Genomic DNA, 15,535 nt, shown 5'->3' with positions numbered 1-15,535 from the left:
GAAGAGGGGGGAAAAAGAGAGAGAAAGAAGGAGGAAAAAAAAAGGGAGAGAAAGGAAAAGAAAAAAAAAAGGAAAGAGAGGGAAAGGGTCAAAAAAAAAAAAGGGAGCGAAGAAGGGAAGGAAAGAGGGAAGAGAAGGGGAGGGGTGGGGGGGGAAAGAAGCCAAGCCCTGCCCGCGGAGCCATGGCCGGGCTGAGGAGCTGCGGGCTCCTGCTCTGCCTGCTCCTGGCCCGGGCCAGCCACTTCCCGGACTATTCCTACGTGCTGGAGGAAGAGGAGGAGGAGGATGAAGAGCCCCTGGATTACAAAGACCCCTGCAAAGCTGGTAGGACCCACGGATAAAGGGGGGGAGGGCGGATTTGAGGGGGGGGGATGTATGGTAAAGGGGTGGCCGGAGAAACAAAGAGCAGTGAGGGGGTGAGGAGTGAGCGAAGAGTGAGGAGTTGAGGAGTGAGCAAAGAGTGAGGAGTGGGAGCGGGGGGGTGGGGGCTGGGGCTGTGCCCCGCGCGGCTCCCTGTTTCAGGGCTTTAAAGGCAAAACTTGGTGTGGGTAACCCCCCTCCCATGTCCCCCCACCACCACCCCTCGCCGAAGTTCCGAGCTCGTATCCCGGGGCTGGGGGCTCCTGGCTGTCCCGAGGAGGAGAGGGAGGAGGGGGGGGGGGGGGGGAATAAAAAGGAGAGCAGAAGCGGCTGGTCCCGCTCGGGAATGTGTCTGGTTGTACTTAAAGTGGGGAGCAGAAAAAGAGGGGAAGGGGGGCAGCTGGAGAGGAGCCCCCCCGGGGTTCTGTGTCCCCGGTCTCGGCTGCACTGGCAGCTGTCAAAGGTAGACGGCAGCCCCCCCCCCGCTCCTCCAATCCCCCCTGTTGCACCCCCGGATCGCACCCCCACAGAGGGATTCATCCCACCCCCATCCTACCCCATCCCAGGTCCCCATCCCACCCTGGAGCTGGACCTGTCCCAGCTCACATCCCAGCCTAGAGCCGGACCCAGCCCACCACAAAGCCGGACCCAGCCCACCCCCCATCTTACCCCAGAGCCGGACCTATCCCACCCCAAAGCCGGACCTATCCCACCCCCCATCTTACCCCAGAGCCGGACCTATCCCACCCCAAAGCCGGACCCAGCCCACCCCCCATCTTACCCCAGAGCCGGACCTATCCCACCCCAAAGCCGAACCTATCCTACCCCCCAGCATCGCACCCTACACCGGACCCATCCCCCCCTGGCCCCCCACCATCCCACCCCATTCCCAGACCCTTTCCGTGCCCCTTGGCTTTTTTTTTCCCCTTCTGTCCCAAACCGCTGCCGGAGGAAACTTCCTTCCCCACCTCCCCCCCCAACCTCCCCCTCGGGGCCAGCCAGGCTGTGGCCATCCCGGGACACCCAGGTCAGGCTGAGTGTGTGTGTCCCGTTCCCCCCCGCCCGGTGCTCCCAGCCCAGGCTGAGCTGTTCCATGGATTTTGGGATGGCTGGGAGGAGGATGGAGCTGGGGGGGGTGGGGGGGACACGACGATCAACGTGTGCCAGAAGGGAGAGAAAAAGGGAGGACAGGAGGAGTTAGGGGGGAGAGGCGGGGGGGAAACTGAGGCACGGATTGACTTGGGAATGCTGAGTGCGGAGGCTTGGGGCTGGCCGGGGGGGGGTGTGGGGGGGTGTGGGGGGAGGGTCTTTGATGGCATTGTCTGCTCTGGAAGGCGGTGTTGATACAACTCTGGCTCCATCAGGGGTTTGTTATTTTGCTGGCCAAAAAAAAATCTCTTCCCTTCCTGCCCCCCCTTCCCCCCACATCTCCCTTTCCCCACCCCCTCCTTTCCCCCCCCCCCCCCCGGCCTGAAACAGCTCAACTTGCAAAACCATCCGGGCAGAGCGGGCTGGAGTTCAGCTCCTGCTTTTAACACCCCCACCCCCCCGGCAAAGAAACGACGACCCCCAAAGAACTTGGGGTAGCTTCGCTGCGAGTTCCCTTCCTCACACCCCCCCCCCCCAAGCACACACCCCCCTCCCCTGGGGGGGTTGGTGAGGCGGTTGTCGTCGTTATCCTTCCCCCCTCCCCTCCTCCTCCCCCCCTCCCTGCCTGCCTGTACGAGATCCTTATGTGACTAATTTAATTACGGCAGCTCTTCCCCCGGGGCTGGGGGGGCAGGGTTTGGGGGGGGGGGGGGATGTCAGGCCCTGCCATGCACCCCACAAACTGGAAATTTACCCCCTCCCCCCCCCCCAAGTTGAGCTCCACCGGACTGGGATGGCGACAGGTCCAGCCTTGGGGGCTGCTTGGCAGCCAGGACCCCCCCGCGCCCCAAACCCAATCTTCCCCTGCCCCATGCTGGAGCTCGTTGGGGTTTTGGGGAGGGGGGGGAGCATTTCCAGCCCCCCACCCTCCCGGTGGAAAGAGCTGAGCAGCGAGACGAGGAAAGGGATTTGGGTTCCTTGGCACCGAGCTGTGCCCAGAGGTATCCTGAGGACGGCTGCCCGCGGCTCGCCAACCCGCCCCGGTGATGCCCCCCCCCCCCGCCCCGGGTGCCAGCCGTCGGTCGTGCCCCGCCGTGGCAAGGGGGGAAAGCCCTCCCGTGCGTCCTCGGAAGAGCTCTGTCTGGTCCCAAGGATGCCGAAAGAAAAGATGGGATTGCTGGGAGATCCGGCCCTGGAACCTACCCCCCCCCCGCCCCCAACCCATCCCATCCCCCCCCCCCCTCATCCCCATCCCATGCCAGGGCAGCCAGGGAGGGAGGGAACGATCCACGGTGCCGGCTTCCCTTCACCCGGTCAGCAGGATATCCAGGTCTCCGTGCCCGCTGGGAGGAGGGCAGCCCCCAGGCTGGCAGCCTGCTTGGCTTTCCAACCGGGGAAAGCCACTGGCAGCGCTCCCAGTGCCCCCCCCGCTCCCCCCACCCCCCCCCCTCCCCAGCCACGCTGAGCTGTGTTTGCAGAGCTCTAACCAAACAATCCAGCCCCAGGCTTTGCTTTTGGCTCATCCCCGGCTCGGGGCGGGGGGGGGAGGGGGAGGCTGCTGAATGATTCTGCCATGGGTGCCAGCACCCTTTGTGTGCCCACCCCCAGCACCCAGGGTGGGCCACGTCTCACCTTGGCTCCCCTCATATGCGGCTCCACAGCTGGGTTTTGGGGGCTGCCTGGTTAAACCGGGGGACACACACACCCCCCCAAGCCAGGCTTAAGCATCCTCCTCACCGCCCCCCCCCTCAACCCAGGCTGGGGTCAGGAGGCTGCTGAGGTGCTCCGTGGATTCTGGGGGGGGGGGGGGTCGGGAGGAGGATGGGGACTCTCCAGAAGGCAGAGAAAAGAGGAGCAAAGGATTTCGGGGCGGGGGAGGAGGGGTTGGAAAATGAGGCTGGGGCAACCCACAGCCCTGCTGTGGAGATGGGGACGGGGGGGAGTGCACAGCCCTGGATGGGGAGGGGCGGGGGGGGGGGGGGGTCCTCACCTTGCCCTCCAAAGGGGACTCTGCCCTCCCGCTCCATCCCTCTCCTGCCCTCCACATCCCATCCCCTCAACGCCTCCTGCCCACAGGGGCGGTAGCGCGGTGTAGGGATGGGGCGGGGGGGTGAGGGTGTCCTAACTGCCCCTTCCCCAGGCTGTTTCCCAGCGCCGTGAGCTTCCCAGGCGTGCCTGGAGCGGCTCTGGCTCCCTCCCCGCCTGGCTTTCACCTAGCTTCCACTTTCCAGGCGTAGCCGGCAGAGGCTCCCGCTTTGCAGTCACACTTTGTCAGGCTGCCCGAAAATACTTTCCAGCCGTTATATGTCACTTATTCGGGCGGCGCGGGGGGGGGTGGGGGTGGTGAAAAAAAAACCCATCCCCCCCCCCACCCCCGAGGCCATGGGGGGGCCAAGCGGGAGGCCGAGGCCAAGACACAAACCCTCGGGCAGGCAAAACCAAACCCCCCCCAGGGTCTCAGCAGCCTCTCCCCCAGCCCCCAGGATTCTGCTTTATCTTTGTGTAATCAGCCGGCTGGGAGCCTGGCTGGAGGATGGCGAGGCCAAAGTCGGGGGCTGGGGGGTGGGGGGAGTGTTTAGAGGGGAGTGGGGGGTGGGGGGAGAGCGGGGGCGGTGTCTGCTCGCCTTGCCCGGCTTCGCTTCCCTCTTTCCCCAGCCCCTGGGAAACTCGCCGGCTGCTGATTCACGCCGGCCGGGTCGTGGGGAGGGGAGGGGAGGGGTGAGGAGGAGAGAGGAGGGGAAGGGAGGGGAGGGATGGGGAGATGATGTTTCCCTGAGGCTTCATCCGCCTGGGAAAGGCAGGGCCGAGGGGATTGGGGTGGGAGAAGGGAGCTGTGGATGGACCTAGGGGAGGACAAAGCAGCCAGGAGGGGGATGTGGAAAAGGGGCAAAAGGAGGAGGATGGCTCCTGGGTGGTTTTGTTCCCTGAAGTTTCCATCCTGGCTGTGCTGTTGGGGGTGTTTTCCAGGCAGGGATAAACCTTCCTTGTCGGCCAAGGCTTCCTGGAGGTCTCTGGCAGAGCAGTGGGAAGGGAAACAGCATCCTGCAAGGATCCCACAGCATCCTGCGAGGATCCCACAGCATCCCACAGGATGCCACTGCATCCCATAGGATCCTCCAGCATCCCACCGAGTGCTTGGCCTCATAACCCGGCCCAGGGCTGCAGGGGGGCTGTTGGTCACCACTGTGCTGCCTTCCTTGGAGGGTGGGGAGGGGGTTCGTGGGAACCCCCCCTCCTCCACAGTGCCCAAAAGGCAATGAGAGCATTCCCACCCCCCGCCAGTCCCGAGCTGCAGGAGGGTTCAGCTCTGCCAGGGAGCTGCAGGCAGACTTTGGAAGCAGTGAAATGAGGGCTGGTGGGGCCAGGATTGAGCAATGAGAGCACAAGGAGAGGGGGGAAATGTTTGCAGGCAGAGCCCTGGGGCAGGTGCCCAGAGGTCTGGCAGCCTTTGGGAGCCGATGCCCCTCGGCAGAGGCGGTGCCAAGCAGCAGGCACTGGTTCAGAGCCACTGCCAGAGTGGTTGCCCCGTGCTGTGAGAGCTGGGGTGACCCCCCCAGGTGTTGAGCTGGGTGCTGGGGGCACATTCCCATCCCTGAGGGGCTCTGCTTCTCATGGGGTTCCTGTCCCCAGTGCCACTGGGCTGCTGTCCTGGCAGGGGAATGCAGCAACCACCCCCACCCCCCCCTGCTTCCCCCCCCAGGTCCCCTTGGCAGAGCCCTTTGCAAATATTTTCCTTTCCAGCAGCTCTCCCTTTCACCATTGACCTGAGCTGCTGGCCCCAGCCTGCCTCCTCCTCGCTGACCTGGCTGTGGAGAGGGGAGGCAGGGAAAGATCCACCCCACTGAACCCCAAAGGCCTCTCCTGGGGGCTGGGGGGCTCTGACTTGCCAGTGCCCTCTGACAGGGTCTGGAGAACAGGGCTGGGGAGGAGCAGCTGAGTTATAGGCATGAAGGCAGAGGGAGGTGGAGCATCCTCAGGGAGCCTCAAGGTCCCCCTGGATCCTGCAGACTGCCACTGGCTGGTGGCCCTGTGGGGAGCCTGAGGTGGGGAAGGGTCTGGTGAGCAGCAGCTGAAGGCCCTGGGGGTGTTTAGTCTGGAGAAGAAGAGGCTGAGGGGAGACCTCATTGCTCTCCACAGCTCCCTGCAAGGAGGCTGGAGCCAGCTGGGGGTTGGTCTCTGCCTGGTCTCAGCTGTGATAGAAGGAGAGGAAATGGCCTGAAACTGTGCCAGGCTGGAGATTGAGGAAAAACTTCTGTGCTGCAAGAGTGGTCAGGGGCTGGCACAGGCTGCCCAGGGAGGTGGTGGAGTCCCCATGCCTGGAGGTGTTCAGCAAACCTGTGGCCATGGCCCCTGGGGCCAGGGTTTGGTGGCCATGGTGGGGCTGGGTTGATGTTGGACTGGGTGATCCTGGAGGGCTTTTCCAACTGAAACAATTCCATGGCTCACTGATTATAGGGTTGGCAGCCTCCATGCCCAGCTCTGGAGGAGGTTTGTGTTCTTTCTCCTCTGTTTTGCTGCCACCAGAGAGGAGCAGAAGGAAAATCCTCCCCTGGAGGGATCGATCAAACTCTCCCGACCTGCCTCTGGAGCTTCATTAGCTGGAAGCTCTTCATTAGAGCCTGGGCTCCGTGGTGCTCGTTTCACGCCACGCTGAAGCACTGCCTGGCATGCAATGGGCAAAGGGCTCAGAGCCCAGGAATGGGCAGGGAATTTGGCTGTGGATTCCCAGGGTGGGCAGTGGGTGATGCCTCTGCAAGGGATGTGCCTTGCGCCGGGAAGGGAAATGGGGAGTGGGCTCCAGCCCTTTGCCTTGGAGGCTGTGCTTGTGCTTTACCATCCCTGCCTGCCCTGGGTGCTGGGCTTTGCCCACCCCCTAGGGAGAGGAAGGGTGGGAGAGTGCCCAGTGCTGGTGAGGAAACACCAGGAAGAGAGCCCCAGCAGCCTGTGGGGACAGTGACCCAGAGCAGAGCTCCTTGAGGGCTTTCTCCTTGCTCCATCACCCCCTGCCTCAGTTTCCCCTCTGGTTTCAGAGGGGTTGGGAGCTGGCCTGGCTCCCAACTTGCCTGCTGAGCCCTGAATCCCTGCTTTGTGCCTGGTGTGCTCCTCAGGAGGTGTCTGGGAAGCAGAGATTCCACACCCTGGCGTTTACAGCCTGGCTGCTCCTGGCTGAGGGGCACCAGGAGGGGGCTGCAGCCCTGGGGGGAGAGGGGAGGGCTGGCTGGCTGCCTGCCTCCCCCCTGCCACAGAGGCACAGAGTGCTTTGGGTTGGAAAAGCCTTCTGAGATCAACTCCAACCAGCAACCCAACCCCACCATGGCCATCAAACCCTGGCCCCAGCTGCCATGGCCACAGGTTTCCTGAACCCCTCCAGGGCTGGGGACTCCACCACCTCCCTGGGCAGCTCTTCCAGTCCCTGACCACTCCTGCAGCACAGAAGTTGTTCCTCAATCTCCAACCTAAAACCTCCCCTGGGGCAACTTGAGGTCATTTTTGCTCTTGTCCTATCACTTTTTCCTTGGGAGAAGAGAGCAACCCCCAGCTGGCTCCAGCCTCCTGGCAGGGAGCTGTAGAGAGCCAGAAGGTCTCCCCTCAGCCTCCTTTTCTCCAGGGCCCCCAGGGCCTTCAGCTGCTGCTCACCAGACCCTTCCCTACCTCAGGCTCCCCACAGGACCACCAGCCAGTGACAGTCTGCAGGATCCAGGGGGACCTTGAGGCTCCCTGAGGGTGCTCCACATCCCTCTGCCTTCACACCTACAACTCCCTCCAGGGCTCTGCAAGCAGGACAGAGCCCCCGGAGGTCAGGAGGGACTGCACCACCCCCCCAGCCCCATCCGAGCGGGGTGTCCACTCCTCTGGCCGCGGCCCCGGTGTGTTTTGCTGGAGCGGAGCTCGCAGCTGGGCTGGCTGCGGGGGCGAGGGGCGGTGCGAGAAGCATTCCTGACATATTTAAGGGCTCTGCAGAGCCAGTAGGATGCTGCCCCGCTTGACTCCGCGGCTTTATGACCTGGCTGAGGCTTCCATACACCTAGAAAACCACCCTCCTCTACCCCTGCCTCGGCCATTCCTGCTCCGTAACTGCAGCCAGGGTGGGGGTTGGGCTCTTCTCCCAAGGAACAAGTGGTAGGATGAGAGGAAACGGCCTCTGGTCGCCCCAGGGGAGGTTTAGGTTGGAGATCAGGAAGAATTTCTTTGCTGTGAGTGTGGTCAGGCACTGGCACAGGCTGCCCAGGGAGGTGGTGGAGTCCCCAGCCCTGGAGGTGTGCAAGAAACCTGTGGCCATGGCACTTTGGGGTTTGGTGGCCAGGGTGGGGTTGGACTTGATCCTAGAGGTCTTTTCCAACCTTACTGATTCTGTGGTGCCTCCATCCCACCACTAGTAATGCCTCCATCCCTGGCCAGGTCAGAGCCACTTGTTCCCTTGCCTCCCTGCCCTCTCCAAAGGCTCCACTCAGGGGTGCCAGGAGCGATGCTCACAGCTCAGCATCGCTCGAGGACCGCGCAGTGCCTGGGCTGGAGCTGCTAAACCAGGGAGGGAATTCACAGCTCAGCCCAGCCCCACCTGACACAGGATCCATGCAGGTTCTTCCCAAGGCTCATCTGCCCCAGACTGACCTGGAACATGATCCTGCCCTGTTTGCCTGCCTCCCTGCCCTGCCAAGCCTTCCCCTGCTGCTCTGTTTGCTTTTGCCTCTCACCGGAACGCTGTGTCCGTGCCCCGGCCTCTTCCCAAGGCTTGGATGCTTTTGTTCTTTCCCTCTCTCTGACACAATTCCCAACCTTGGTGGAGTCCAAGGGCAGGCTCATCCCAGAATCCTGGTGATGCAGAAGCCAGGCCCATAGGGTATCCCTCTGCTGCTTTGCACAAGGACGGGCCTGGTTGGAAAAGGCCAAGCAGGATGGGACCAGGCTCTGTTCGGTGGTGCCCAGTGACAGGGCGAGGGGCAATGGGCACAGACTTGAACAGAAGACATTCCATCTGAATGTGAGGAGCAGCCTCTTGAAGGGTGACAGAGCCCTGGAGCAGGCTGCCCAGGGAGGTGGTGGAGTCCCCAGCCCTGGTGGTGTGCAAGAAACCTGTGGCCATGGCACTCGGGGCCAGGGTTTGGGGACCAGGGTGGTGTTGGGTGGAGGATCTTGGAGGTCATTTCGAACCCAAACAATCCCATGCTTCCATGACTCCATCATCTCCAGCTCTTAGACCATGGCCCTCAGCTCCTCATCCAAACATCTTTTCAAACCTCTCCAGGCATGAGGACTCCACCACCTCCCTGGGCAGCCTGGGCCAGGGCCTGACCACCCCGGGGGGATAAAGGATGCTGTGAGCAGCTCCTGCATCCCTGGCAGGGAATACAGAGGGACCCCAGGTAGCAGGAGGACAGAGGGACCTCCTGCAGGGGCAGGAGGACAGAGGGACCTCCTGCAGGGGCAGGAGGTGCCTGGAGCTGGGGGATGGGATGGTGTAGGGGGGGTTAGCTCGGATCCGACTGAAAACCCCTTGTTTTTGTAAAGCTTCGGGCCCCGGGGGTGACGTCACCGCCCTGAGAACCCGAAAGCAAACAGCCAGAAGTCAAACAGCAGGGCAGGGCTGAGCCATCCCCTGCTGTGGGGGAAGGAGGAGCTCGGGGAGAGCCCTGCTGGCAGGTCCCAGGCAGCTGCTGCTTTCCTGGGGGGGCAGGAGGGATGTGCGTGGCTGGAGCTTGGATGCTTCCCCCTCTCCCCTTCTTATTTGCTCCTGGCTGAGGAGGATCAGGATGGGGCCACCAATGCCCTGTGGCTGGTGCCTGCTCTTGGAGCTGGTGCCCTGCTGGCACTGCATCCTCCTTGCTGGCATCTTATCCCCCCACCCCCCACTGGCACCATATCTCCTCCACTGGCACTTTATCCCCCCCTGTGGCACCTTATGCCCCCGTATCTCCCCCACTGGCATCTTATCCCCTGCACTGGCACCACCACAGCCAGCACTGGGGTGAGCAGAGAGCACAGCCCATGGCCACCCAGGCTGGGAACAGCCTGGTGGCACTCATTTGCCCTCTGGCCACAGCTGGGGACCTGTGCCCCATGGCCTGGGCACTCATGGGCACTCAGGTGGCACCATGGCTCTGCAGCAGGTTGCAGGGCATGGATGCCAAGGGGTGTCACACCTCAGCAGGTGCTGGCTGCTGCCCAGTGAGCACAAAGCCAGGCTGGCACCAGATGGCAGTGGGCTGGGACCTCTCCTGCCACCAGCACGGTGCCCTCACCCTGTGAGCCCCTGCTTGCAGGGGGGGCTCCCTTCCACCTGGCAGGGAGGATGCTTGCTTGGCAAGCTGCTGGGGCACGAGCTGGGAAGGGACAAGTGGCAGCAGCGTGGCAGCGGGTCCAGCAGTGCCCCCTGGGGAGGTTGAAGTTGTTGGAGGGCTGTTGGTGGGCAGAGACACACCCCACACACCCCCCAAAATAAACCCCAACCCTCCACCCAGCCCTGGCCCCAGCAGCAGGGTGCATGGGGAGCAAGCAGGAGGAGGACACATCCGACGTGGCCACTTCTCAGTCCAACCCTCTGGGCTTGTCCCCAACGTGTCCTCAGGGGGAGTGCTGCTGGGGCACCCCCTGTGCATCCCCCCACGGCTGGGATGTCCCCACGGGGAGCACCAAATCCCCTTCCCCACTCAGGATGGGGGACTTATGGGGTGGTTTTTTTTTTGGGGGGGCGGGGGGGAACCAAGCTGCCTGGAAAAGCAGCTGCACCCCCCACCCCCCCACCATTCCCAAGCTCTCCTGCCCAGCTCTCTCACGTATCCCAAATCCCTCACATCTGGATTCTATATCCCGCGGCTCCTCCGGCGCTTGCTGGGCTCTAAGGAGCTTTCCTTTCCCTTGTCCTTCCGTGCAGCTCCTTGGCACGGGATGAGCCTCCTCAGCCTCCTCCCCACCTTCTCCCGGTCCTCCTCCACCACTGCCCGTTTGGACACGTCTCGTCTCTCCCAGCATCCCGGGAAGAAAAAAACCCGGGGCCGGCTCCTTGCCTTTTCTCTTTTGCCCTCAAATTGCAGCCTGGTTGTGCCAGCGGCAGGTTGGTGCCAGGGGAGGTGCCGGTCCCGGCTTGTTTGCTCTTCCTTTCGTCTGCTCTCCACCCTGGGGCTTCCTCTGCCTGGGATGTAGCCACCAGCAACAGACCCAAAATGTTGTGTTTTTTCACCCCAAATATCTTTTTCCCCACCCTAAATATTTTTCCCCCACCCCAAATATTTTTTTCACCACCCCAAATATTTTTTTCCTCACCCCAAATATTTTTTCCTCATCCCAAATAATTTTTCCTCACCCCAAATATTTTTCCCCACCCCAAATATTTTTTCCTCACCCCAAATATTTTTCCCCACCCCAAATATTTTTTTCCTCACCCCAAATATTTTTTCCAGCACCCCAAATATTTTTCCAGCACCCCAAATAATTTTTCCTCACCCCAAATATTTTTTCCTCACTCCAAATATTTTTCCCCACCCCAAATATTTTTCCCCTACCCCAAATATTTTTTTCCTCACCCCAAATATTTTTTCTTCACCCCAAATATTTTTTCTTCACCCCAAATATTTTTCCCCACCCCAAAATATTTTTTTCCACCCAAAGTAATTTTTTTTTCACCCAAAATATTTGGAGATTTTCATACAATATGCATTTTTTTTCACCCAAAATATTTTTTTCCCCGCCCCAAATATATTTTTTTTCCACCCAAAATATTTTTCTCCACCCAAAATGTTTGGAGGTTTTCATTCAAAACTGAATTTTTCCCACCCCAAATTTTGTTTTTCCACCCCAAATATTTTTTCCCCACCCCAAATATATTTTTTTCCACCCAAAGTAAATTTTTTTCCACCCAAAATGTTTGGAGATTTTCATACAAAATGGAATTTTTTCCACCCCAAATATTTTTTCCCCACCCCAAATATATTTTTTTTTCCACCCAAAATGTTTGGACGTTTTCATTCAAAACAGATTTTTTTCCACCCCAAATATTTTTTTCCACCCAAATATATTTTTTTTCCACCCAAAGTAAATTTTTTTCCACCCAAAATGTTTGGAGATTTTCATACAAAATAATTTTTTTTCACCCAAAATAAATTTTTTCCCCACCCCAAATAAGTTTTTTTCCACCCAAAGTATTTTTCCTCACTCAAAATGTTTGGAGATTTTCATTCAAAACTGAATTTTTTTCCACCCCAAATATTTTTTCACCCCAAATATATTTTTTTCCACCCAAAGTAAATTTTTTTCCACCCAAAATGGTTGGAGATTTCCACCCAAAATAATTTTTTCCACCAAAAGTAACTTTTTTTTCCCCACCCAAAATGTTTGGAGATTTTCATATTAAATGTTTTTTTCTACCCCAAATATTTTTTCCACCCCAAATATTTTTTTTCCACCCAAACTAATTTTTTTTCACCCAAAATGTTTGGAGATTTTCACACAAAATGGAATTTTTTCCACCCCAAATATTTTTTTTCCACCCCAAATATTTTTTCCCCACCCCAAATATATTTTTTTTCCACCCAAAGTAAATTTTTTTCCACCCAAAATGTTTGGGAATTTTAACACAAAATCTTTTATTTCCACCCAAAATATGTTTCCCCCCCCAAAATAAATGTTTTTCCACCCCAAAAGTGTTTGGGGAGTCTCATATTAAATGGACTTTTTTTTCACCCAAAATCTCGGGTTTCACCCCAAATAGGTTTTTTTTTCCACCCAAAATGTTTAGGCATTTTCATACAAAATGGATCTATTTTCTCACCCCACCCAAAATGTGCTCTTCCCTCCCCCACAACTGTCCCATGCCACTCACTCGGATGCCAAGCTGAGGTGCCCAGGCTCATCCTCTCCCCCTGTGCCAATCGGTTTGGGCTCCCTGGGGCCTTCTCTTGCTGGGATGTACCCACCCACCAGTTACAAACCCAAAATGCTTCTTCCTCACCCCAAATGTTCTTCTTTCACCCCGAATGTTTGTTTTTCCAGCCCAAAGTGCCCCATGCCAGCCCCGGGGCTGGGTTTGGGCCGGGTGCCACGCAAAGACACAGGGTTTGGTCACGCCGGGGTGCCCAGGGTCATCCTCTCACCCCACGCCGGTTGTTCTGGACTCATCAGGGCTCTCCTAATTGTCCCGCCTTGCTTTTGTAATTAGTGGCTCCTTTGGGACCCTCTCGCTAATCTCTCGGAGCGCAAACCTGGCACCGCTCCCCATCGCCCTTCGAGCGCTTCCGACCCCCCTGCTCCCCACCGCTGCCCGTCCCCAGGGACTGCGGAGGGCGGGCGGGGCGGGGGGGTACCCGGAGCCACCCATTCACCCTCTGGTGCCCACAGAGCCGCCGTGAAGCCCCAGCTCCACCCCACCCAGAGCCGGAGTGCTGGCGTGGTGGCACGGAATGACCTCAGCCCGGCACTCGTGCTCCGGCCGCGGCGTTTCCGCCTGCGCCGGGTCCCCGGAGCTCGGCGCTGGCCAAGAGCCGGAGCCGGGAGCCGCAGACTCCTCCTGCGGCGTTGACTCACGGCTGAGGGCAGCAGGAAAGGTTCTGCAGGGGTTATGTCCTCCGGCAAAGCGATGCTGAAGCATCTTTGAATCCCCTCCCTTCCACCCCGAGCGCGTAGGAGCTGCGGCAGAGTGGTGCCGGAGGGGTTCGCGGCCCCGGCAGACGGACGGACAGACGGCTGCCCCTAGGCCAGCTCCGTTCCTGCGGGCGCTGGGCACAGTGGGAGCTTTTCCGTGGCCATATGGCTTCTCTTTTCGTGGTGGGAGATGACTCAGAGGTCATCAGAGCATCCTGGGGCTGGCAGGGCTTGCACCAAGGCTGGGGGGTGAGGAAAGGGGGTCCCGAGCCTACGGCTGAGTTTGGCCAAGTCATCGAAACCGGAGCAGTTTTGCAATGCAAAATAGGAGCAGAAAGGCTGAAAGTGATGGAGTGGCCTTGATGAGAACCAGATGTTGCCGTGGGGTTGGATCCAGCTGCTGGGAGAGAGAGGAGCAGGGGGGAGCCCAGCCGGCACCACGCTTGCTTTCCCTGCCGGCCCCTGGCTGAAGGAGAAAGGGAGGAGGAGAAGGAAGGGTTTGGTGCCTTCTTCTTCAGGGGTTTCCCTGGTGTGGAGGGGCTAGGGGGAGTGTGTGAATGTGTGTGTAGATCAGCCAAAATAGGGCTTGGGGTCCTTGGGAAGAGACATGGGGGCTCACACCTCCTTCCTTCCACCCCCTGCCAGCTGCCTTCCTGGGAGACATTGCCCTGGATGAGGAGGACCTGCAGCTCTTCCAGGTGGACCGGGTGGTGGACCTGACCCGGCACACCATCACCCCCCTGCACACCAACTCCTCAGGTACCACCATCACACAACTGTGGAGACACAGGATGGGTTGGGCTGGAAGGGACCTTCGAGATCATCCAGTTCCATCCCCCCTGCCATGGGCAGGGACACCTCCCCCCAGCCCAGGTTGCTCAAGGCCGCATCCAGCCTGCCCTTGAACACCTCCAGGGAGGGGACATCCCTGGGCAACCTGTGCCAGTGTCTCCCCACCCTCACTGTCAAGAATTTCTTCCTCCTCTCCAGTCTCCATCTCCTCTTGATCTCGGAGGTCTTTCCCAGCCTCCTTGTGCAGCCTGTTCCAGCATCTCCCCCACCCTTACCACGCTCCCAGCCTCCCCAGCCACCTCCATCCCAAAGTGCTCCCCATGCTCACCCCTGTCCCATCCCTCTCCCCTTCCCCCCAAAGGCACCAATTCCACCCGTGCCAACCCACGGGGGGGCCACCGAGCGGGCAGAGGCGGCCGGCAGCGGGCACGGAGCAGGCGGGCAGCCACGTCCCGGCCGGAACGAGTGTGGCCGGACGGGGTCATTCCCTACGTCATCAGTGGCAACTTCAGCGGTGAGTGCAGGCCAGCTGGGAGGGGGGAAGGGAAGGAGGGAGAGGGGGGCCCTGCTCCATCCCTGGGGGGGGTGCCTCAGTTTCCCTCAGTGGGCTGAGGGCTGCCCCCCGCCCGCAGGCAGCCAGCGAGCCATCTTCCGGCAGGCGATGAGGCACTGGGAGAAGCACACCTGCGTCACCTTCCTGGAGCGCAACGATGAGGACAGCTACATCGTCTTCACCTACAGACCCTGTGGGTAAGGTGGAGGAGGGTCCTGGCTGCCCAGCAAAGACCACCCCTGGTGCTTGGCCTCTGTGCTAGGAGGAAGGGAAGCGGCGGCTCGGGAGGGCACCCTGGCGTCGGAGCGCCGGCAGTGCCCGCAGGGCGTGGTGCCGGCTGGGCTGGCCCAGACCTGCCTGGGTTTAGAGCATGGTGAAATTGGCTGGGGGGGGAAGAAGAAGGCCTCCAAGGTCATGGAGGGCAAGCAGCAACCCAACCCCACCGTGGCCACCAAACCCTGCCATGGCCGCAGGTTTCCTGAGCACCTCCAGGGATGGGGACTCCACCACCTCCCTGAGCAGCCTGTGCCAATCCCTGAGCACAGGGGAATGGAGGGGACAGAATCCCTGATCCCAGCATGGGTGGGGTTGGGATTGGAGCTCTGGAGATCACCCAGTCCAACCCCCCTGCTCCAGCAGGGCACCCACAGCAGCTTGCCCAGCAGCACAATGCCCAGGGGGGGTTGGAAGCTCTCCACACCAGGAGACTTCACAACCTCTCTGGGCAGCCTGCTCCAGGCCTCCAGCACCCTCATAACAAACAACTTTCTCCTGCTGCTCAGATGGAGCCTTCTGGGTGCCAGTTTGTGCCCAGTGCCCCTTGGCCTGTCCCTAGGCACCACTGACAAGAGCCTGCCCCCAGCCTTTTGCTCCCCACCCTTTAGCTCTTGCTGAGCATTGAGCAGATGCCCTCTGGGGCTGCTCTTCTCCATGCTGTGCCGTGCTGTGCCATGCTGTGCCATGCCAGGCAGCCTTGGGGGAGGGGGGAGGGCAGTTTCCCGGTCCCCAGGCAGAGGCATGGCTCCAAGCCCCCTCCTGGCCAAAGTTCCCAGGCAGCAGAGCTGCTTCTAGGCTGCCCCAGCCCCAGCCTGGCTCACAGGGCAGCTCCGGGATGCCCACAGCACCCACGGGGGAGCCGGGACTCAGCCGGGGCTGCCGGGACTCAGC

The 15,535-nt window shown here is 60.1% G+C and overlaps 1 protein-coding gene across 3 annotated transcripts in view; it reads left to right on the top strand.

The window, feature by feature from the left end:
• Positions 1–15,535, top strand: part of BMP1 (bone morphogenetic protein 1) — a 35,428-nt gene continuing 19,893 nt past the window's right edge. Inside the window, exons 1-4 of one of the 3 annotated variants that reach the window (XR_010992532.1) lie at positions 1–324; positions 13,669–13,782; positions 14,177–14,329; positions 14,448–14,565. Coding sequence is in view for 2 of the 3 variants with exons in the window: in XM_068170554.1 (XP_068026655.1) it covers positions 183–324; positions 13,669–13,782; positions 14,177–14,329; positions 14,448–14,565 (527 nt within the window). In the remaining variant the exon portion in view is untranslated. Of the gene's footprint in view, positions 325–13,668; positions 13,783–14,176; positions 14,330–14,447; positions 14,566–15,535 lie in introns of those variants that run through there. The other 2 variants (XM_068170554.1, XM_068170555.1) reach the window with 2 other exon arrangements.

Source organism: Melanerpes formicivorus, unplaced genomic scaffold (genome assembly GCF_026170545.1).
Source record: "Melanerpes formicivorus ecotype bairdi unplaced genomic scaffold, bMelFor1.0.p_v2 SCAF_424, whole genome shotgun sequence".
In the NCBI taxonomy this organism is placed as follows: domain Eukaryota; kingdom Metazoa; phylum Chordata; class Aves; order Piciformes; family Picidae; genus Melanerpes; species Melanerpes formicivorus.
This window is presented reverse-complemented; position numbering and strand designations above follow the sequence as displayed.